This window comes from Mycteria americana, chromosome Z, assembly GCF_035582795.1.
Source record: "Mycteria americana isolate JAX WOST 10 ecotype Jacksonville Zoo and Gardens chromosome Z, USCA_MyAme_1.0, whole genome shotgun sequence".
Taxonomy (NCBI): domain Eukaryota; kingdom Metazoa; phylum Chordata; class Aves; order Ciconiiformes; family Ciconiidae; genus Mycteria; species Mycteria americana.
Genome location: NC_134396.1, coordinates 24,143,495 through 24,168,201, shown reverse-complemented (window position 1 = coordinate 24,168,201; position 24,707 = coordinate 24,143,495). Strand labels below are relative to the sequence as shown.

The 24,707-nt window shown below is 34.9% G+C and overlaps 1 protein-coding gene across 5 annotated transcripts in view; it reads left to right on the top strand.

Moving 5' to 3' along the window:
- The window catches only part of BRD10 (bromodomain containing 10), a 189,949-nt gene that overhangs the window by 132,471 nt on the left and 32,771 nt on the right, over positions 1-24,707 (top strand). For 3 of the 5 annotated variants that reach the window (XM_075488359.1, XM_075488362.1, XM_075488361.1), the window contains exons 3-5: positions 2,004-2,204; positions 9,612-11,041; positions 21,362-21,438. In XM_075488359.1, the coding sequence (XP_075344474.1) occupies positions 2,004-2,204; positions 9,612-11,041; positions 21,362-21,438 (1,708 nt within the window). Of the gene's footprint in view, positions 1-2,003; positions 2,205-8,941; positions 8,977-9,611; positions 11,042-21,361; positions 21,439-24,707 lie in introns of those variants that run through there. The other 2 variants (XM_075488363.1, XM_075488360.1) reach the window with 2 other exon arrangements.

Genomic DNA, 24,707 nt, shown 5'->3' with positions numbered 1-24,707 from the left:
ATAATCGTAAAATGAAAGAGAATGCTTGGCATATTATAGTCTTGAATGGCAAAATAGAAATTGTGATATGTTTAAATATAAGCCCCTGGCAGGAACTTGTTTATTGGCCAAAGCAGCTGAAGCATAGAAAGCTGTCAAGCTATGTAGTAGAAAGCCCAGTTTAAATCACAACTGAAATACATGCTGTCTCATGGGTTTGACATAGGCTTAGCTTAGTCATATTCAGAAAACCGTGGTGGCTTCTTACAATGAAAGGTCCACCGGTCTTCTGAGTGACTTAGTATTTTGCATGTAAAAAACAAGAGGATTTTTTGGCAAAGAGAGAAGGTGAAGAAGGAGCAGTATTAGGAAATGCATAAAGCTGTGCATGTCCATCAACCTTAAACTTGCTAGTGACACAGAGCATTAGCCACCAGCTGGTAAGAAGACCCTTGCTTGTGTAGTAGGAACACTTGAGGAGCGTGGTGCAGAACTCAACTGAATAAGCCAGAGTGAATATATTCTGTGTTGGTGTAGCAACACTGTATTTGAAACTGGTTTTGCCTAACAGCAGTTTTGGGACAGTTTGGAAGTAAATGGAAGGAGCTGAGCCTAATGGGGCATGGATGTTGCTGGTTTGCTTGAGTAAAACTTGATTTAAAAAAAAAAAAAAGAATTCTTGGCTTAAAAGAGTTAGTGCTGGCAAATAAATAGCTAACCAAATCCAGCTTGGAAGATTTGTGCCAAGTTCATTTCTGTATGTTGTGTGACACCTCAACTGTATTGAATTGAAGGGCATTTGTTGAAGGCTCTTTGTTGAATTATATGACTACTCATTGGATTTGGTAGGACCTGAGAATGCTCAATGCCTTTTTATTAGAAACTCCATAAGAAAGTGAAGTCAATTTATGTACTGTGTCATCAAATAGCAGTATATGTATTTACTAAAAAAATTTAATTGCTGGTGTCATTGTTTCACAAATGCACAGTCTTTGTTCAAATAAACATTAAGAAATATTAAACTGGGTAAAAATAATCCTACTTCCCTATATAGTGAATTTTTCTTATGCTACGTCTTCAGAGATTTGTAAAGATTTTTTCAATATGTCTGTGTACACTAGCTTGGTAAAAGTTTCTAAGAACTATATATAGAAAAGATTATGGAATTTAGAAGTCTCAAAGTTCTTTTACAATGTTTGATCAGACAGATTTGGTTTAAGTGTTTAACAGAACTAATTTTATTAGTAGAATGAAATTCAAGAAGTACTTCTTGGAATAATCATTCTTGCTTCATTACAGAGCAGTATTTAGCTCAATGATTCCCATCAAGTGACTCAATGGAAGCGATCAATGTTGGTTGTATGATTCTCAGATGCTACAAACCACAAAAAATTACCTTAGAATGGAGATTGCTCTTGAATGGTGGTTGGATTTTTTCCCCCTCCCCTGAAATGTTTTCAGAGGTTGTGTGATAGAGTATTACTTCTTATACCAGTTTTTCTGGAGTACTTTGAAACAGTATAAGATGAAATGTAACTTTACAACCAAATTTGTAGTGTTTTGCTTTTCATTTTTTTTTAAATGTTTAACAAAACTAAACTGCTGTTTAACACCCTCCCCCCCCCAACCCAAACCAACAATTGCACTTCACACACACACACACCCCCCCCCGTATTTTCAGGTGTCTTCTAAAAATGGTAGTTTCTTATCTCAGGTCTTGTGGAAGTATTTTCTTTCCAAATTTTTATGGATTAATATAGGAAATTCAGTCTCCAAATAATATTTGGTTACTTGAGATGAATATCCACCATTTTTAAACAGATGCGAAAACATAGCTCATGTTAGCATGTTGGGTTTAAGTTTAAAATTTTGTAAAGGAACTTTCAAACTGGAAAAAATGGCTGGTGAAAAATAACTGCTTCTTTCTGAGTAAATATGCTTGAGCTATGGTTGGTAGTGTAGGCATTGAAGTGCTCTTGATAAGAGAAATTGTAATTGTGAATTGGCTTGCTTTTTTCTTCTAGGCATTTAAGAGAGAAAACATCAATAGCTGTAACATCTAGAGGATGCTGTGGGCTGGAAGATGAGAAAGGAACAACATGCATTTCAACAAGACGTCGTTCCACGCCTCGCAATTTAGTAGGCTTGTCAACAGGCACATTTGAGTCTGTGATGGTTCAGGTTCTAAGACAAGAGGAACAGCTGAGAGCAAAAGAGGAAAAGAGGTAATAGGAAAAACTGTTTTGTTTTGTTTTTAAATAATTACATCTTCCTAGTTCTCTACTAGGGCTAGCTCCCTAAGGCTTTTTTAGGTAAATAAATGTTGTGATGCTCTTTGTCTTGAGTTCATGAATGAACGTAGGACTTCAATACAGTGCATCCACAAAGCAAGAAATTAGTTTTTGATTTACCACCTTCTTGAAAAATTGCTGAAGTCATGTAAGCTTTAAAATAAATTAAGACTGTTCTTATTTTAGGATTGTGAAATCTTTAATAGTAACTGAAAGCATCCATAGCAATTTCCTGTTAGCTCAGTGACAGTTTATCATACCTCTCCTTGGACTGTTTTCCATGCAACAATTGGATTAAAAACTACTAGAATGCTTAACTACAGTCTAATTCTGTGATCTTGTCACTGCTTCTCTCACTGATAGCCAGAAGCAAATTATCTCTGCCTATGCCACTCCTGTCATATCACTGATGTGGCATTTCAGCTTGTCAGTAACAAATTTAGAACGTGCATGTAGTTAACTCTGTGGGATTTTGTGGGTTTCATAAATTTAAGATGTATATAATTCCAGGCAGTGTTTAATGTTCGTTGTGATACGTTTCACTGTGAGGAAAATGAAGCTTATAAGCTTGTATACTTTAACAGTAACTTGAGAGACTGTATCTGAACATGGAGCATGATGATAAGACAGTATTAGCTTTAGGAAGCAAAATATTTCCAGCTTTTTTCAAAGTTTACAGTTTTGGAGATTTTTCCCATATATAACCAGTTCACTCTCATTTTGCAGGTAATCTTCATTTTCAACAGATTTGAAGCCATACAGTTTTGGCTGACTTGAGTGTTAGCCAGTACTTTTTCCCTAGAAATGAATGAATCTTTCTTCTTCTAATCCACCTCATACTTTGCAAAAAAGCAAAGATCACTAGGGTATTGTTTCTCTGGTAAAATTCTCTTGATTTGTGTTCAACTCTGTGTTCTAGATCTCTGAACTTGATAACAGTGTTATGAAAAAGGACATTTTGATTGGATTTTAATTCATCCATAGACCCAGTAGAACATATTACCTGATCAAATAAAAATTTTGCTTTCATACACCTGTTTTAAGCACATTTGGCAAAACTGTAGTAATTAACAGTTAAATCCATGTATCTGGATATACTCAAAAGTCCCAGATCCTATGCAAAGGATACTCCACGGTGGTTGATTCTACAGAATATTCTACAATAACAGAAAAAGATCACAACTAGCTTGCCTCTTTATGCCCTAAAATTTTGAACTATGTCACTCACTAGGAAGCAATAAAAATATGTCAGTAGATAGCTGGTTGAATACTTCTTTGACTCTAATGATCTCCTCAAATAATCATGCTTCAGATATCTTCTTATTTCCTAATGGATCCACCATATTTTCAAAGTAACTTGGACCTCTCTATAGCAATTATTTCCCAACTCACCAAATTGCAAATGTTCCAGATGTACATTGTAGCGGTATTTTATGGGAAAGGATTGGAAATTGGAAGGCCTATAAAATTAGCAATATATTACCAGTGAAGATCATATGATACAGCATATATAAATTTTCGAAGTGTTTTATATATAAATGCACATACTGGCGACAGTAAGATGGGACACTATTTTTATTCAAAAATGTATTACAATTTCTTAAACTTACTTTGGATTATTGCTGAAGTATAGATTATGTTGAATATATTGTTATCTGTTAAGAAAATTGTTATTCAGCTTCTTTTTTTTAGAAATCTGACACACTGAGGTTGGCACAGAATAGATACTTTCAAAACTGTATGCAAGATTGCAGACTTGGGTAGTTTAATTGGAGTGTGCAGTGCCGTCCTTCTGGTAACCCCATTGCAGTATTCCTTAGAGCTACTGGGCTTTGTCCATTGGCAGATACACGTTTTCATTACTGAATTTGGCTTTCACTCGCTCTGCATTTTTTGTAATAACAATGATGTTTGCTGTACTGAAATTACATTTATACCTGTTTAAAGCTTATACTGAATCTGCAAGGAAAATCCAAGTTAAAAAATACATGATTCTGAACAATTATCCAAATCTTTTTCAGGCCACAAAATGTTAATACAGAATTCCTATTTCTTTAAATGTATCCCATTAGAATTCATGGTATAAACTGTATTCTTGGAATTAAAGCACTACTTTAGTGGATACATATTATTATTATTATTATTATTATTATTATTATTATTGATTGCTTTATTAGTCTTTCATCACAGTTGTAAAAGAATGAGTGTCCAAATCTGTTGCTATAATATAGGCTATCCTGTGTCAGAGTATAATTATGAATGATTGTGATGGTCAACTGAAAGGAGTGGGTGAACTATTTAGCATTTTAATTTCTACCGTACTGAACTTTGCCTTCCTCCTGGTCTTGCTCTGCTGCTGTTTTTCCCCATAAAATTGTGTGTAGTTTGGTAGTGTAACTTGCTTGTGTGCTAGCAAATCAGTTTTGTTTGGATAGGCAGCACCTGCTGTTCACCCAACTTGCAGATGAGTTATCAGGAACGTAAAACAGTGCTCACTTTCTGACCATCCAGCTGACCACTCAGCATACATGTACTTTTTAGCTAGTAATTATCTTAGTTTGGACTGGTTAGCTGCCTCACTAGGAGTTACATACTTTTAGTGCCAGAATAAGTAAGGTTGCAAATGCAAGTGCCTTCCTAAAAAACTTAGCCTCATACCTGAAGAAATTGCCTGTTGAAATCCAAGTTGATATCTAATAACGTGGTTTAGATATTTAGATACTCTTGTAAGGCACAGGCATCTCATAATTAAGGCACTACGCATATGATGAGTAGAAAGGACTGCAGTAAATGAAATCTTTAAAATAGTTTTCGATTCCCCCCCCCCTTCCGCTCCCCTCCCCCCTTCTTGAAATTGATTTTACAAGCTTTTTTCAACTTCATATTTTGGAAGAATATCCTGAAGTGTGGTTTTTATCTTCTTTTCTGTAGTTAACTTCATGGAAATCCTACTCCAAATCCTTTTGTTATTTTTGTTATGTAGATATCCTTTGTAGAGACTTCTTTTTTTTTCCTTGTAGTTTATCTATTTCTTGCACAATCTACTTCATTTTTTCTTTATTTAATGTTTTATAACCTCCTCCAGTGATACATTCATCATCATAGACTCAACATGTAAAAACTGAGAAGATGTCTTTGCAAAGCTGATTTCACTGTTTTGCAGCTAATAGTTTCTGTACAGCAGCAAAAGTACTTTTCCCCCCCCAAAGTATATATATATAGCAACATCTGCTTTACTTTTCTTGTCAGCCTTGTTTATAAGCTTGCTTTCTTGTTCAATTGTTCTAATTATCAGAATACTGAATATCTTCTTTGGATTATTAGTTGCATTTCCATGAGTTTCTAGTCAGCTGCTTGGTTACATGCCAATTAAGTAACATATCAATATACATACTAGCTTACATATTAGTTAACAACAAATACTTATGGAACTATTATTGGAAATGCTTGCCTATTTAGAGTCATTTAGATACCGAAACATAGAGGTACATTCCTACTGAAATTTTTAAACCCACCAGTGAATGACAGGTAATTAACTGGTTGATTTCAATGGTTTCAAGTGTTTGTACCACTTCAGTTTTTTGAAAATTATGCTAGGCAGCTCTATGTCTTTACCATCTCTGAAGACATGATCCTGGGATAAGTTTCAGACATGTTAATTAAAACATTTAAATAATTCAATTCCAGTTGCAAGTTAGTCATTTAAATTAGCAAATTGTGGAATGAGGTATGCTTATACAGTCAATTTTGCCTTTTTTGAGGATGTTGTGAGCATGGAGTGAACTGAGTCCTATGGAAAAATATAGTGTATGTCATAATATGATGTAAGATATTACAGATATGGAATTAAGGTCACAGGGACATCTCCAAATCTAATTTCTTCTGACTATTAAATCTTGATTTAATTTAGAATAATGTGTAATATTGTTATTTTGTACGTAGCTTTCTAGTTTATTTTTTAAAAGAAAGTTTGTAGAAACAAGTTATTGTAGAATTAAAACAGTTCTCTGTACCTTCTCATCAGTGTTCCAATACCTTATCTTTTACCTGTGAAAAATTACTCCGCACTTGAGTGGGTTAGAAGTGGTAATTGGGGGTGGGGAAGTACAATCTAGTCTTTGCTTCCTCTCCCCTTCAAGTGAAATCTCTTGTTGCAAGTGAGAAGGAATTAGCTGGTGAGATGTGTCTGCTGTCTTATCTAAAATGACAAAAAAAGTGGGGAGTTATGTCTGGACTCTGTTTCAGGTGGTATCTCTACTTGGGGAGCATGTCTGCTGAGTTTTAAGGTCAGGTGCCGCGGTTTTTATCCACTCAAGAGCTGCAAAACAACTGCTGCAGACGTGTTCTAGGAATATGTTTGTTCTTTGTTAGTCTGGAAATGTCAGCTTGACCTTAGAATAGTTTTGTGTTGTTATTGTAAACACAGTACATGTCTGCAAACATATTCCTGATAAATGTAAATAAAAGTACGAAACAACAAGTTTTTTTACAATTGTTGTAATCATAAAAGCCAAATATGTTTGTCCAGATAATTTCTCAGTGTAAGGATGTTTGTCCTGCTAAATATCAAATGTTTCTCTCTCTCTCTCTCCCTCCCCCTCCACCCCTGCTCCCTCGCCCCACCTCCTCTCCCCTCTTCATCACCCTCCTCCATCTCAAAAAACCACCCCAGGAAAAAGCAATGCCCTCCAAAAGATGGGCAGCTACTAGGAAGACCTCAATAATGAAGATATGAAAGTGTGCTATTATTTACGTTTTTTCTTGAATGTCTGCTGAGAATGGAATGACTACAGATATCGTGATAAAATGATAGCTTTAAAAAAGAGGCAAACTTTTTGCAAGTGAAACAACATATGTTTTTCTTTTTAAAAGATCTTTAAAATAGTATAATGATTGTCATTTTATGAAGTAGAAGACAGAGGTGAATCTAGGGTATTGTATTTTGAGAATTCTGCCTTAATTTAAATTATTGATGATAAGTTGAAACTGCTTGCAAAGATTATATTTTTAGATCACCTACAGCCTGTGTTTTTATTAAACGATACTGAAATGTGGTTGTTTCCATAAATGTTCTATCTCGCTATCTGTCTATTCATATTTAAGCTTATTTCCATACTATTTTAATAGAGTTCACACCTTTTAGAGGCAGCAGATGATTTGGAAGTATGTTTTACAGTTAGGAATGAGGAGGGGATGGGATTCAGGAGTGCTTTGAAATTTATTTTTGAGAACACTTTTTACTTACTATTGTTTCTTCCTCTGCCCCACTTCTAAGTTATTTATTTTTATTTATTATTTTTAGTTATTTTTATTTATTATATTAATGCAATATTAACACATGGAAATAGCACAAAAGTCAGAATTGAAAAAAATGCTCACTTTACCTATGCAAGTAGTATTGTTGAATTTACTGGTTTATTCACCTAGAATGGCAAATGGCATTTTGTCATTAGACCACATTCCTTATATGTTTCAATTGGTGCTGCAAAGTGGGATTTTGTCTTTAGATCCCATCCATTATACAGTTAAATTAATGCTGCATTGGGAGAGTGAAGTTGAGAGTTTACTGACCTGTTTGCTTTTACATTTTAATTTTATGTTTTATGTGAATGAGTCTTTCTGCATTTGATAGGTACATAAATAACAAGGATGCATGTATGTGGTATTAAAAATTTCTGTTCAAATTATGGTAACAAGTCACTTGAAATTTAATTTAATTATATAAGATAAAGTATTCAGTGGAATCTTACTGTATTATATGTCATTTTACATACACAGAGGATGCAAATTTTAAGTTTGTGGTCATGGCGTATTTCTCCTGCATTGATACTAAAATGTGGGCTAAGCTAGGTTTGTCTCATTTTTTACATTATTGAGATATCTAGTCACTACTGAATACTTCAGATACACATTCTTCATGCTAGAAGCCACTATTACCTTCATGTTGTCAAAGGAAAGACTTTAATATACCATTACTCTTTGGCTGAATTTGGAAAGCATTGATGCTTTGAATGGATACATGGCATTTATTTGCTACTTGTATATGAAGAAATATAATTGGAGGTTAGCAATCTGAAAATAAGGACATGTGAATTCCAGTAACAGGTCACATTAGTGATATGCATAGGTAATTGTTTCTAGCAGTGGTCAGTGATAGTAGCTTCAGAGAAAAAGATATGAGAAGCTTTGGATGAGCTCTAGAAAAACTTTCCTGTAAGTACAGCTGTATCCTAATCCTATCTTTTGGAATCTGGTTATGCCTTGAGGCAAAAATATTAGTTTACCATTGCAACATTAAAGAAAAATCCCTCCTGTTACTGGTAACCCTTGATATTCTTGTGATTCATGCAGATGTCCTATTTTTCACTTTGGAACTAAATTAACATGTCCTGTGTTCTAGTAAGTTAGATGGTAAGCTACGCATGATTGATTATCTGAAGTGGAAGTATTTCTTCCTTTTAAACTTGTTGCCTTTAAATTTCGTGATGAATTTACAAATAAAAGTAAATAGACGTTCCCAGTCTATCATATTAGTTTTGTATATTGCTGTCATGTTTTCTCTTGCTAGTGTTTTGTGTAGAGTCCCAGATTTTTCAGAAATTTTTACAGGCCTCTGATTACTGATAACCTCTTTCTCTGAATACCCACTATTTCTGCTCTATCCTTTTTTTAGATAGGGGGACCAGAACTGAATACAGTTTTTCAGGTGAGGGCAAACCATTTATTAATGTAATGACATTTTATTTCTGGTGTTATTTTCCATCACATTCTTCATGCATCCTGATATTTGTTTCCTTTTTGACCACCATTGCAAACCAACTAGTAACACACTTATGGGTGGGAGGGAAAATGGCTTTTGTATATGAATGAAGCACTTAACAGTTAGGCATGTGTACTTGGGAAGGGAGTTACAACGTAGGTGACACAAGCCAGAGGGCAACCATTTGAAAGCAAGAGTTACCTAGAATTTGTTTTCAGAGATTTTTATATGGATAGTTTGTTGGAAATACTTAATCCTGCCAAAAAAGGATTGGGGAAGGGAATACATTTTTTTAAAAAATTCTAAACCAACGAAACTGTTGCTACCTGCCAGGTTTTTTTCTTACCTTTTTCCCTTTTTAAAACTAGTGGTGATAGAAATAAAAGACTATAATTTCCCGTTTTGGTGCAGTGATGCGTTGTGCAATCTAAAGTAAGACAAACTGAATTAAAACTTTATGTACTGTGTTCTTTATTACTTCAAGATAAGTATGTTTGTCATGCTGTAGTTCTGATTTTTTTTCTCCCCGGTTTCTTTTCATTCATCTGATATCTGAATTTTCATGAACTTTCTTTTAATAGGCTGAGAGAGCAAGAAAGAAAAGAAGCAGAAGAAGCTAGTCAGAAAGAAGTAGAAGAATGGGAAAAGTCACTTTTAGCTCAAGCAGCACCTACAAGGATGGAGACAATGTGGGAGATTCCAGCTATTGGTCATTTTCTTTGTTTAGCACAACAGATTTTAAATTTACCTGAAATAGTATTCTATGAATTGGAACGTTGTCTTCTGATGCCTCAGTGTAATGCTTTTTTATCTAAAATAATGACTTCTTTGTTAAGTCCTCCTCATCGCCGATCTACGTTACATCGCAGGCCTACACTTTCTTACAGGACTTGGGAGGCGGCACTCAGACAGAAAGTACACCACTGGTATACTGTTGTAGGGCAGACTGACAATCCGAATAGCTCTGCAGAAAAACTTGGTTTGTGTCCCCAGTTTTTCAAGGTCCTTGGAGAAGTTAATCCCTTGGAGGAAAAACCATTTCATGAGCTACCATTCTACCAAAAAGTGTGGCTGCTAAAAGGTCTCTGTGATTTCGTGTATGAAACACAAAAGGATGTTCAGGATGCAGTGCTAGGTCAGCCTATCCACGAATGCAGAGAAGTAATTCTTGGTTATGACTACCTGGAGAATGCATATGTTCATTTTCCACAGTTCTGTGGTGCAGATGTTCGGATTTACAAACAAAAACCTTTTCAGGCTCCTGAATTCCCATCTCCTCCCATCAAAGTTAAAAAAGTGTCACGTATTAAATTGGAGAAAGTAAAACATGAATATGTAAGCAAAAGCAATGGGGAGGTCAGTTCTGGTGGTAAAGAAGAGCTGCTACCTCATTCCAAGACAGAAATAGAGAAAAGTATGGACTCCGTTGTTATCTGTCCAGAAAAAACCCCACATTTAGATAGCTTTAGAGTCACTACAGAGGAGATTAATTGTGAAATCACGACCTCAAGAGTCTGTGACATCAAAAAAACTGGTTGCTATAAAGACAACTTGAGTAATTTGATTAGTTCAGGAGAGATTGTTGGTATAGATGGTAACCCTAGATCAGGAGAAATAAGGGCTGTGGAGAATGGACAAAGTTGTGCTGAAGTGCCCAGAGTAAAAGTTGAGATCAGTCCATTCAAGGAGAACACACTGAAAGTTTGCCAAATGCATGTCAATGGCACTCATAATGACAACCAAGACATAAATTACCATGAATCTGCTAAAGAAACAATGCTAGAGAACTCAATGCGAAATAATAAGGAACTAAATAAGTTGCGGGCAAAAAAGAAGAAAAAGAAAAAAAAGAAGTTGAAGGATATTCTAAATGAAAATTTACAGAGAAAACTTGATGACTTGCAAAGAAAACGTGAGATTCATCTTCATCCATTCAAATCATATAAATCTGAGATCCAGAACAAGTTGTTTATAATTAAAAAGAAAGCAAAACACAAGAAGCACAAGTCTGGTAAGTTGACATTTTTACCTGTAGAAAAAATCAGGAGGATACCGATTTTTTTTTTTTTTTTTTTTAATTATTTTCTTTGCTGATGAGTCTACATTTTATTTTGTGAAACAGGACAGCCTTATTGCATTGGACTTTTCTGATGTTAATTTTAGTGTGAAAGTTTCCCATTCGGTAACACAGCATATGATACAGGCTCATCAGCTGATTAAACCGTGATTCATTTGCAGAATGTATCTTTAGAGAATTAGATTATTGTTTTGAAAGAGAGCCACTGTTAGCAAAACAGACCGGCAATATTTGAAAGTAGCTTTTGAAGTTAATTGATAGAGATGATGTTTACTGTGATAACTGCTTTTCTTATATGTGTCATAAAAATAACAAAAGTTAAAAACAGCTGCCCATTTGCCTCCATCTTGATACTTGATATACTTAATAGCATGTTAGCAGAATTTTTTTATAGTTACAAATTATGTTTTTAAAGATGAGACAAAGTTTGAAGTGCTGTTAGAAGAACTGTAAATACTGGCATGTGAGTTTAAACTTTTTTTAAAAAAATGCATCATGAACAGCTATCACAGAATGATTGTATTTATAATAAAAATATATTCTATAATATTATCTCAGTGAAAATTATAATATTTTTAATTCTAATTTTTAGTCTGTAACACTAAAGAATTTTTGTTCTTGAGTAGATCCCAGACTAAATCCTGCACTGTTAGTGGAAACTGTAGTGCTTACTGTAATATGTTTAATCACAATACCTAAATACAGACAGTTCTTGTCTGTCTGTCTGTCGAAAATTCCTGCCTTTTAATTGACACAGTGGAAATTAAGCTCATTAATAAAACTGGAATCAAGAGAACTTCCCTTCAGTCAGTTTCCTTTTTGTAAATCGCATATGGTGCATGGATGCTAAAACAGAATCCCTCGCTTTTCATTATCCCAGTGACTTTACGTATATTGATGTGTATAGCTATTATGTGATCTCCATTTCTTGCAATAAGTTTGTTTTGTTTTCTGAAATGATAAAAAAAGTTTGGGTTTTGTAATACCTTGATACCGAGGCTTATCTAATGCTGATCTGATATGTTTCAGAAAATATGAGTTTCAGATATGTTTCAGAAGCTTATTATAAAACAAGCTAGTGTTCCATACCACTAAAAATATGGGAGTTAAAACAGTTCTTTCAGTTTTAATTTGCAGTTTTACATGACTGAATAGTAAATTCAGCAGTAGAATGCCATGTACCTCTGTTTTTCCAATTCCACATTGTGTCATAAGGAGCTTAACATTATCAGAGGTAATTTAATATAGAAAATAATTAGTGTATGGTTTTGTTAAGCGTATGTATCTGTAACTGTAGACCAGTACCAGATGCCATTAATCATCTGAACTTAGGTTTTAATTATACATATTTTCATCATCAGAGAACACTGCAAGTATAGTATTACTCCCTTTCGTTGTCAGTTTCAGACAGGAAGGAGATGTGTCAGTGCAGGTGGAAATCCAGAAGAGAGTAACAGAGTTTTCTGTCAGGCATTCTATTGGTGTTTGCACAGTTTTGCAATCCTGACTGCACGTGGAGATGTCATATGTGTCTATTCAATGAGCAATGATGGAAATTCCTCTTCTCCACTTTTACTTTTCCCGTGTCTCTAACTACTTGATCTGCTGGATCTGATAGTCCAGCTGAAGTTATGCTCACATGGCGTGTTTGTTTCCATTCAGGTGAAGGGCATAAAACGTTCTTTTGCATCTGGAGGTGACAGGCATTGTCCTGGGCATGGTATGAAGGGTCCTATTTCTTTTGGTACTCTCTTGTCCTTTATCTCTTAATATGTTGAGGCATTTCCCTTCTTACTCTGACTACTACTTCACTGCAGATTTTGACCTCGCTGGAGAAAATGTTCCTAAAATTTACAGTGTTATGAGGAAGAGCTTTTCTTCCTATGCTTATTAAGTGTCCGTTAGTCCTGTAGCTGTTAGGCTGAAATGGATAGGATTGGATTGAATTCATGCTAATGCCTTATTGTTTTGTAATGTTTCATAATGTTTAAGGCTAAGTAGTATTTCTCAAAGCTCTTCTGAAATTTTATCTTCTGTTTAAAGGTACCCTTACAATGTAGAACAGAGAAAGAGATTTGGTAAAACTTGTTCTGGATTCACAAAAACACTTGATTTAAATCTGATAATAGCCATAATCAGTCTTTACAATGTTCTTTAAAAGTACAGGAGGTAGAAGAGAGCATCAGGAATGTAAAAGTGAGTACTTTTCCTTATTTTTTAATGAGGTGATTTTTTTTTCCCACTATTGGTTCTTTAAGGCAGCTAAATGTAAATTTGAGTCACAGTTCATGTTTCTATTGAGATGACTTGCACATTCCTGACTTGCTGTAGCAGTGGTACCCAAAAGATACTGTTCATGAATATAGACTGGTTGTGCAGTTTTTTTAGCTGAAAACTTCCCGTAACTATTGTGAGCAAAACTTACTGGAGAACACAGCTGTGTTGTGAGCATTGCCATAGCTATAAGGTTTTCTTACAAGTTATGAAGAGGAAGGTGTAACCACTTTATTGAATCTGTGTCTTTGAAACAAGGTGATGGTTATTACTGTGGCAGTGTTCTGTGTCAATATTATTGACAGAGTAGTAGTGAATATAATGGAAAGACAGAATCAGAGGGAACAACTTGCATGCTACACATTCATTTTAAATGTTATTTTATTACTGGAGTTAGATAAATTAGGCTATAAATCCTTGAATTAGACTGTGACAATGGTGATAGGCTTGTTGGATCTGGACTAAGAGAGCTATGCTGAAGTAAATCGTGGAGTACAACAAAGATTGCAGTGCAAGGCACAGTACAAAAGCATGAGAATTCTGTGACAGGGTGCTTGAAACAGTCATTGGATGAAATTGAGAACATCCATAGGGTTGAGAAAATAGGAGGGACCAGAGGCTGCTTGAAATAACTGTGATGTGCCTGAAGCAGGGGTTGAACGAAGTGTAAGTTGAATCTCTTTTATTCCAATTGGTGTAGAAAACACCAATATAGCACACACCTTTAGAACAATCTTGTTGTAATTTCTATACCCTGTGCTTGTGCTCTGAAAGATTCATAGCAGTCCACCTGCTTAAAGTCTATTTCACAGTATGTTTTATTTCTTTAGAGTACCATTATGTTTTGTGTATGAAATCAAGCATTGTTTGAATGTGAAGAAATTAATTCAACAGCCTGGCAGCAGTTTTGTATTGTCTGGTGTACTGTCCTTGGGAGTTCAATCTTCACTTTTGTCTTCAGAGCTGTAAAAACTTTTTTGTAGTGTTGTCTAGCCTCTAGATCTGGAACAGCCTGGTAGCCATGTTGAAAACACTAAATGAGGTCTTCTACCAAGTCGTAACAATGTCCTCGAGGCATTAAGCTGCAATGTCAGTATCTTCAGAAACATGTACCACTGAGGTTTTATTGGGTTTACTTACATTTTTCTGTAAATCAGCATTGTTAATGCACTTGTTCAGACCTGCTTTGCCGTTTTGACTATATAAAAACACGCTGTGTCGGTGTGGAAGCTTCAAAAGTCTGTCGTAATGCTTCATTTTCCAGATTATTGCATGTTATATTTTCTAAGAGAGGAGCTGTTGGGAGCAAGATAGAAGATTAGGAGAATAAAGAGAGAACAGGACATACTCAGTAGTTGCCAAATCTTTGAAAGCCATGAAATGTGTCTTACAAATTTGTGAACAGGAAAATTCAGGCCAGTTTTTCAATTTGAGAACAGTGGAGTTGCTGCTAGAATGTAATGAGAAAACAGGAATTCTTGCAGTTGGAGGGGGCTAACTTAACTTTATTTTACTGTGGCAAATACTACTGAGTTAGTGCTTGATGTCAAAAACATCCATTTCCCTATCTGGGGGAATAAGGCTCTGCTGCATATGCGATAAAAATTGCATTTTTGTTACAATGATTATTAAAATAAATTTTTATTAACAATTGCTCTATGTTGTCACTTCATAATTTGAAGCATGGATTGATGTTACTTTTGTTCTTCAAGGAGGAGCCATAATGACTCAACTATCATAGTTCATAACAAAGTTTTACTAGATCTGTAAAAATGTTCCTGTTTTCAAGTCAAAATGATTTATGTTATGATAACTTATAAATGGGTTGTATTGTCCTTGCTGAGGTAGTTTACAAATGTCAAGAGCATTTCTGTGGCTTAGTGTTTTATTTGTCTACATTTCTATGCCTCTAAAATAGGATTAGAAGAGATCTGAAATATCATTTATCTATTTCATCCCCCTTCTTCACCCTCAGATGGCAAGACCAGCTTGGGATGGCTTCTGTTTTAGTTGCACCCAGTCTCCCTAGTGGGGTTTTTGGATGCTCATAACTAGTGTCCAGGCCCTAGTTTTTATGTTACCTTGTTAATTGCCTGCACATCTATTCAGTGATAATATCTGTGGAATTTGTTTTGGCTTGAAAGGAAAACCTGTGGCAGCCAGACATCTTCTAGACCTACTGAACTTAAATAACACCTAAGAATTTTCTCAGAGCTGGCTAAGGGGCTGTTGGCTAGTAAAATGTTGATTTCCAGTGAATCTTAGAACAGAAATGTTCCAGCAGCGGTGTTATTTAAAAGGAATAAATGTGAAAGATCTGTAGATCTGGATTTGTTTTTTACTTTCAGCAATGAGTTTGTTTAACAAATTACTTGATGACAATTATAAATATGTAGAAGGAAAATTGATAAAAAACACCTCTTAACTTTCAGTCGAAAGTATGAAATAATCCAATCTCTTGGACTTGAGATTAGAACAGATGATAACTCAAAACAGTACTAATTCAGGGAAGTCATATTTCTTCCACTCTACCTATTGTGATCACCATTAATTTAGCATTAAAAATTAAAAAGCAGTAGTGTAAAAATTGTTCACCTTTGAATTATTTTACTCATTTATTCTGCTTTAGGGTTTTTTTTTTTTATGTAAAGTACTGGCTTTACTCTGAGACTAAGTCATACATGAAAACTGGAATACACTATTTCAAACAGTACAAATATTTCAGTGCTTTCCAATACGACATTCACTTACTCTGAAATCAGCTTTTCTCAGAATAGCATTTGTTTCACATTCACTTTAGTGCCTTCACTAACCTCTGTTATGGGCTTATACTAATACTCACTATACAGGTTTCTATCCTCATCATCCTTCAGGCACCAAATGCTGTCTGGGTGGACAGGGCAGTATCCACGTTAATGTTACTTGTCTCTGCTTAATACAGTTTCCAGCCTTTTTGGCAGATGAGTAAGGGCTTGCTCAAGTAAGTTTGCTGTGGAAAACCTGTATTTTACTGCATTCCTGCTGCAAGATGGAGTTTGTTTTCATTCAGAAAAAACAATGGCATGATAGCTAAGATGCTACACAACTGCACTGTCCTTTACTGCAGATTGTATGCATTTTGACAGTGGTGTTGTTTCAATTTAATATCCAAGTGGTTTGTTTCAGCAGGTGAAGTCAGGAAATGTGCAAATTGAGCTTTTGGGCTCTGATGCTACCAGCTCTATGTATAGGTCAGTAGCATGTTATTGGAGAGAAATATTACCTCAAATCAATAAAGAGTTTTGTTTTATATCCACAGATAACTGAATTATAGTTTAATTTAGGATAAGATTTGTTGTAGTTTTCTTGAAGAATAAAGTGATTCTGTATTTTGCCTTTATTCTCTGGTAGAGAATGAAAAGGACTCTTTATTTGTTGCGCAGTCCTGATTCGTCCACTGAACGTGGAAGGGCTCTTGCCTTGGGTGTCTGTAGTTGTCCCCTCCCTAATCTCAGAAACAGCTTAGCTCTCTGTCAGTATTGGAGGTGGTAGAAAAAGAGCTGATAGTCTCCTGCAGCATGGGAGGGGAAAAGAGATGATAGTTCCCATTTCTATCCAGGGTAAGATGTCTCATAGTCTCTTCCTCTCTGAACTGAAACCCAACTGAGATATGGAGCATCCTGGAAAAGGCAGTGTGGAGACATAATTAGTAAGTGTGGCACAGTAAAATCATGTTAGTAGGTAAATGTAAGTTTACACAGGAATAATATAGGCTGACATTTCCTAGCTGTAGAACAGTTCCATTTGCAGCAAAGTAGATTTTTTTTTTAATATGTAGTTTTGATGTGTATATATTTGAATACAAACCAGCTTTTTTTTCAGTAGTGTTATTTTATAATTCTGGCAAGAGGGGATAAAGCTCTTTTTTTTTTTTTTTTTTTTTTTTTCCCCAAAGAAGTGTTGATTATATTTGAAATTGAACTTTATATCAAAAAGAAGTAAAACTTTAATCTTTATTATAAGTATTGCCCTATAGCGGAAACAGAAATAAGAATAAATCAATATTTATTTATTAGTATTTATAAAAGACTATTCAAATACTTGTGCAAGTAAGTATTTCTCTACTCCACAAAAAATAATTTAGTGTTGTGGCTGTTGCTGGATAGGGAGTCCACTGTTAGTGCCTCAAGATGGTAGGCCTAACAGCAGCTTTTATATAGTTGCAGCTATTGAAGGAGAAGGCATCTTCAGCTATTTCAAATCGCTATTTTCTTTGGACTTCTTGGTTTAGTTTGTGAAAGTCTTAATTTGGTTTGATGGAGAGTGTTTCTCTCATCTCATTCTTACATGATTCAGGAGAAGTGGAAAGAAATTGATTGGACAAAAGCATTGTCTGATTTAGCTTCCTTCCGCGCAGTGCAGTCCTGAGTTATTGATTCCTATGTGTTTGTTACTAATATATGTATACTGTGCAAGGCAGTCTTTTAAAGAGTCACAAAGCCATAGAAAAGCTGGTTGGAAGGAACATCTGGAGGTCACCTAGTCTGATTCCTTGTTTGAAGCAAGACTGTCACAAATACCAGATCAGGCCAGCTGTGACTTGAAGACCTCTAAAGGCAGAAATCTGTTTATTGAGCCACTGTTCCCCCTTCCCCCTCCAAGAATTTTTGTACTGAAATTACTCTATTATTTTGTCTATGGGTAGAACTCTTGTTAAGTGGTTTATAAATTATAGCTAGTAAAAGCTGGGGACCAAGAGGTGGGAAGCAAGCAGGGTGTGTTGAATTGGAATAGGTGACCTGAAGAGATAATGCGTATGAGCTTCCCTATTAGAAATATTTAATTTTTCTTCATTATTTCCTAGGTGTGTTTTTCTAATTCTGATTGCTTTCAGTCAGCAATTAAATATATTTGTACAATGAGTATCCTCTGAAAGGTACGGTGTGCTGTGATTCAAAATGTGTCTAGCTGCTGTCAGAAACATTACTTCATCTGCTGAAGTAAGTAATTTAAGCCATTTTAAATAGTCTCTTTACCTAGGATTATGGGCAAAGGAGCTCTAGCAGACCTCAGTGGAGTGGTTTGAGAAGTTGCTACTCACAGTTAATGCCTGTTCAACCCCTTAGTGGTTTTACCCCCCATACAGAATCTATGCCCACCTCAGCCTGGCAGTTGAAGCTGAGTGACTGTTCTGTGGTGCCATGGCTGAAGTGTTTGCGTGGTTACACTACATGCGACAGGGCCAGTAGCAGGTAGCGGCTGACATCCCTTACCATTGCTGTTGGTTTTGCTTAACATGTCAGCTTGTGGTCTGAGACTCTAAACTAGCAGATCTCGATAGATTTTTATTGTGGAAATCTGATGCTTGGTTAATTTCATCCAAAGATTTTTCTGCTTAAAGGTAAGTGAATTGGAATATTTTTAGGTACTAAAGTCAATCTGGAAACTGGACACAGGTGCAGCTGCATTGTCTTCGGAATACTAAACAGAAGTTTTCCTTTATCGTCTTTGGTTTTTTTCCTTGAAAAGCTATTAAAGAAAATTTTTCTTTTAAAACTTGGCATACAAGAAATATTATTTTTGGAAAACCAGAGATAAGTTTTTTTTAAAAGAGAGAGATTATCAGTACTATTGCTATAACTTCTTTTGAATTGCAATTTGGTATTTTATAAGGATGTTATTAAGGTAGAAGATGAGTTTGCCAAAGTTCATTTGCTGAATATATTAATTCTCTCCTATTGTGCAAATATCTGTAGTGTTTTCTTATTTTTTGGTATGTGATGTGTGCCTGCACGATAGGACATCTGGTATATATAGTCACAAAATGGGAAAGAGACTGTGGTGCTGCTCTGTACAGATATATTCTTAGTTCATGGCAGATGTCAGCCTGGGAATTGTGTAAGTCTTATGGTACATATATTCTAGTAGTCATGCTTTATGATAACCCATATTGCATACTCTATTTTCAAAGACTTTTTTTCCTTGATTCAGTTTACACAGAAGGTAAGGCTTATTTTCCTTGTGCTTCTAGTCAGTTTTTTTTAATTTTGTTCTGTTACCCATATCTTCCCTACTGCATGCTTTTCAGATGCTGCTGCAAAGGAAGAAATATTTATTTTCTTTCTTTCCCCCTTTTCAGAAGGAAATATTGGGGAAAAGAGAGTATATTTCCATTAATTCTGTTATTTTTTGAAGTACATTGCATCATATAGCACCTGATGTTGAAAATATTCAAGTAAATATTTGCTGAAAAGTACGTTGAAAATACTCAAAATGAAAATTTTCATTTTAATCATATTCAAATCTTTCTTTGTAAAGAAGCAAGACAGTCTAGCTGCCCCATGTTTTTATCCCTTCGTGTTCTTGCCAGATAACATTCTTTTACAGGGCTATAACAAGGAACCACCATATGACCAGACTTCTTTTTGAGTCAGTTTGTCAAGAAAGCTTATATTAGATGTCTGCTTTAGTTCATTAAATGGACAGCACTGTTCTCAGTAGTAGCAATTATGTTTTCAATGCAGGTGGATTCTTAAAATATATTACGAAAAAGCTGACTTTTTTTGCCCATTGTCAAAACATTTGGGTCATTATTCTAATAAACATGCTTCTCTTTTATGATTTGTTCTGTAATGTGAAATCTGTGAGTGTTTGGTTTTGGTAGTTGAGGGCTCTTTAAATTTTGTTATGTGTTCAGTATGTGGAGTTTCAAATCTAGGTTGATTTAGTGATTTTTATATGGTTTGATTTTATGTGGAGTTTCAAATCTAGATCCTTCGAGCCCTGTGCCCTTTCTCTTAAGTGTGTTTTATTTCAGATTCAGGTAAGATGTTCAGAAAACACACAGTATAATAAACTGAAAATAGGATAGTGTAATAAGCTGAAAATAGAGATGCCTAGGCATCTATGAATAGGTGTATGTATGTGTACGTACGGATTTGCACACACAAGCAAGCATATATTAGGAAAAAATAAAATGCAATTCCTGCCAATATTTTAATTAATATAAATATCAAATCTGCTTGTGTTTGTGTTATTACCAAGTGCCTGTAATGATTCTATTTGACAACAAGTTCCACATGCTTTGTATGTTGTGGGTTGTTTTAATTTTTTTTTTAAGGTTTTTAATTCTTGTTTAGGACTCATGAATGTGACCACAGCAGTAATCTTAGAGTGATGGTTTTAATGTGAATGAACATGTCAAAAGCGGGCTCGTTTCAATTTACTACGTGAACGTAGAAATAACTCTGTCAGAAACCCCATTATCTTGCATATATGGCTTGGTGACATAACTACTTGATTTGAGAAATGTATGTGACTTGTGAACCCTGGTACTATAGGCAGTAAAGCACTTGCCTTACCTTCAAGGAGGTTTTTAGTTACATCCATGTTCTTATGTAGCACAGTTGGGTGTGAAGGGCATTATAGGAAGGCATTTGCTTTCTTCTAAAATGTTAGGTTTTGCCACGGCCAGGAAAAACAAATCAGTAATCTGATTTCATTGGTAACTTCAGGATGTTCATTTGGGGATTTCTAGATATTGCTTGTGCTTTGAGGGTATTTTTTACTGTAAGATACAGAGGTCTCAGACCCTAATGTGTGGTTCACTTTACAGTGTCAGAGAACAAATCTTGCAGGTAAGATGCTATATTTTTTAAGTTTGTGGCATAAGTTCTGGATTTGACTCCTTCAAGAACAGTGGTGTGAATGTTTCTTTTATGACTTAAATTTTTAGGTGGTATATTATGGGCATTGTAGTGGGTTTGTTCTTTTTTTTTTCCCCCGCCCCCTTTTTTTTTTCTTTTTGCCCCCCCCCCCCCCCCGATACTTGTAGTTTAATGTTTGCTTTTGCTGAGTCTAGTTCTGATCCATCATGTTTTTGTGACTTACTGTCAGCCATCTGTTAGTTATAGTTTAACTTTGAAGTCTGTATGTAATTTGGTTTTATTAATGAAGTACAACAAACAGCATTATGAAGGTTTTCTCTTTTAATCTTACAAGGGAAAAAATCGGTATCTAAAAAAGCAATCACAAAGAAGAGGAAAGGTGTCACAAAGTCTACCATACCAGAATTTCAGGTAAATTATTTTAATTTTTGTTATAAGCACTTGAAATCTGAATGTCTGTAAAATAAGTCCTTTGGTTTCTGATAGAGACCTTGGAATTCCTAATCAAAGATGAATTTCCTTCTTCTAGTTCAAAAGGTTTAATCTGATAGTGTTTTTGAAAGTGCATTTCACCTTTTCTTGGTAGAGAATGTTTTAGCATTTTTTATTATGTACAGCTTACACACAGTTTCACAGTATTGTTTAAGATCCCAGATAATCTGTAAAAACTAGGAGTTGTTCATGGAATTTTTAAGGTAGATAAGATTTTCTGGGAAATTACTTGGGTTTTGTATGAGGTGTGACACTGTGGTCCTTGAATTGAAATCTAGCTTGTTTTCCTGAAAGACTTGCAAAAAATTTGTAGGCTCCTGTGCTCATCTTGTTTGCAGTTTTTACCCCTTATCTGCACGTGACCTTTAGACCAGAGAGCACTAAGAGTGCTAATTATTATAATGTGGTTTTATGGTGCTGTAATGGAAATGTTACAGTACTTCAGTTCTAAGTCACAATTTATGTACGCATGCCTGCTTGGATTGAAGTTCTCCTTTGGCTATAAAGTTTTTTGTTGGTGGTTTTTTTTTTTTTTTTTTTTTCAGAAAGCAATCTGTGCTATTCTGAGCAGTAGACCCACATTAAATCATGACTGTTCTGTAAAACCCTCACACTGAATCAATTTATTCCATGATGATGATGTGTTTGAGGTGGAGCTAGTAGAATTTCTGGTGATAAAATTGGTTAGTAATAGTCAATATTGAGAAAAGACTGATATTTAAGTGTATACTGACATTTGTCTGTATTCTAATGGTAGTGACTAAAATGTTTCCTAGCAGCTCCAAAAAACATGTACAGTGTGTAAAAAATTTTATTTTTCCCAGCATATTACCTGCATGCCATGGATGTACACAGTTAGGTTAGAAATAATTTTTTACAGTGTTAAACTACTGCATTTAAGTAGTCTGTCTAAAACATTATCTAAAACTTAGCCCAGCTTTTTATCTAACCAAGGTAAACTGTACATTTACATATCTATCTAAGTGTAAAATTAACATTATTACATTTACCTATGTAAAATGTTAATTAAAATGTAACAAAATAATTCTGGCTCTTTTGATCAAAGCTAGGCTTTATATCTGTTTTAGGTGAAGCTAAGATCAATTAGTATGAGCGGTTTAATCTTACTAGGGAACTTTTTAACAGTTTAATCTGCCTTTTTCAAGAGGACAGGCAGGACTGGTATGACTGTTAGAATATTAAAATATTTATATTTGGAATACTACTAAGACTTTTAGAGCCTAGTAAAGTATGCTTCAAAATACTCTGCTCCACATACATGGATGACCAACCTTAATGAAACTACGTAACTGTTTGAAGGTGAGAGTGTATTTTTTAAATATTTGGTAAGACAGCTCGAGTGTATAGAGGCCCTGTGAGGTACGCCGGGGAGGGTATAACTATAAGAATGTTGCTATTCATATCTAAACATCAGTTCTTTTGGAAATAAAGTAAACAAATGAAAATTTGTAAGATGTTTTATGTGTCTGCAGCCTACAAATGTTAAAAAGCCATAAGGCACTTTATTTCGTAAGACTAGATCCTGTACCTAAGTATAGATCCTTTACCTGAAAACCATAACTTGACATTAAAGCTGACAAAATTAGTATTAATAAATCTTCTAATATGTGCAGTGACCCAAATTATACATTAAAATCAATTATTAACAAAAAAAATCAGGAGATAATTGAACTACTTAGTCCTAACATTTATAATGCCATTTTTAAACAACCTTTTGAGGAAACACTGCACAGATTTTCTGGTCTCTTATCATAGTTTGAATGTTATGGACAAAGCAGTAAAAGCATAGGTCAGTGAATATCACTCCTTCCTTGTATGTGATTTCAGACCTTATATTAATTTCTTAGCTCAAGGCTGTTTTTTAAAAAAAAAAAACAACCCACAAACAACAAAATAAAACAAAAAACAAACCCAAAACAAAAGCAGATGCAAATTAAATTCTCTTTATCAAACAAAAACACACACAAAATATGTCCTGTTTTTAATATTTTGAAAGTTATTTGAGAGGTGAGTTTACAGCTTCATAGATCATGAGTTAGTTGGCTGTTGTGTATTTCCTTTTAAAAGAAATTCTGAGTTCCAAGCTTATTATTACTGTTGCTTATTAATGTTTTAAAGAAATGACAGTAATTAATGACAGAAATGACAGAAGGGACACTAATGTGGGTTTTTGGGGTTTCTTTTCCAGTTACAAAGTACAAAGGTTTGGTAACAAGTGCTTTGTCTCAGTCTTTCTTCCTTTCCCCTCACATATATACACATGTAGCTATATAGACCTACATGTACTATAACTAAGGAAAAAAGGAGTGCACACATTTTAAGGAACTGGGCTAACTTCAGCTTTTCTGTTTAACTGTGTCTTAACAGTTTCAGTTTTATCAGCTATGGTCTATGTTAAATACAGATCTCGAAAGGGGGCTGTCTGGACATTTTCCACATGGAGATGGCAGCAATAAAAGAGCTGGTTCATAGGAAATAAAAGTATAACTTACAGTCATTACACAGATAACCTGAAGTTAAGCACGAGACCCCATGGAAGTGAATAAAAATTATGCTAAAAGATTGGCTGAAGTTAAGGGGGGCAAGGAGGGAGCATCAGTGATCTGGGGGAGTACACTAGGTTTGTATTTATCAATAGATCCACAGATTAGATTTGTTTTTATAATGATATATTTGATTTTATAATGATTATATATAATTCTGAGAAGTGGATCACAGGAGAGTCCCAAGTTGGAAGAAAGCTTGGTCCCCCTGTCTTTCCTTACAAAAATCAGGGGAGATTTCCTGTCTTTCCTCCTTGAAGTTCTAGGAGTCAGTGAGGGTCTGAGAGATTACTGAGATCTGAGATTGTATCCTAACAGGGAAGTTGAACACTGAATTTGAAAATTTACTGGAATACTGAATACCTGAAGCTTCCACTGTATTCAGTTGAAAAACAGGATGCTTATTGCCTATGAAAATTAAGCCCATATGTAGTAAGTACTGTGCCTGATGTGAAAATGTCTGTTGTAGTTAGCACGTACATAACAAATTATGTGATTTATACATCAATGGAAATATTTACAACCTGAATCTTTAAGCCACCATGTAGTGTTCTAGAGAATAGGGACTAATCTTTCACTACCTTTGATAAGTCATAAAAGAAACATTTTTTTTCTCTTCAGATT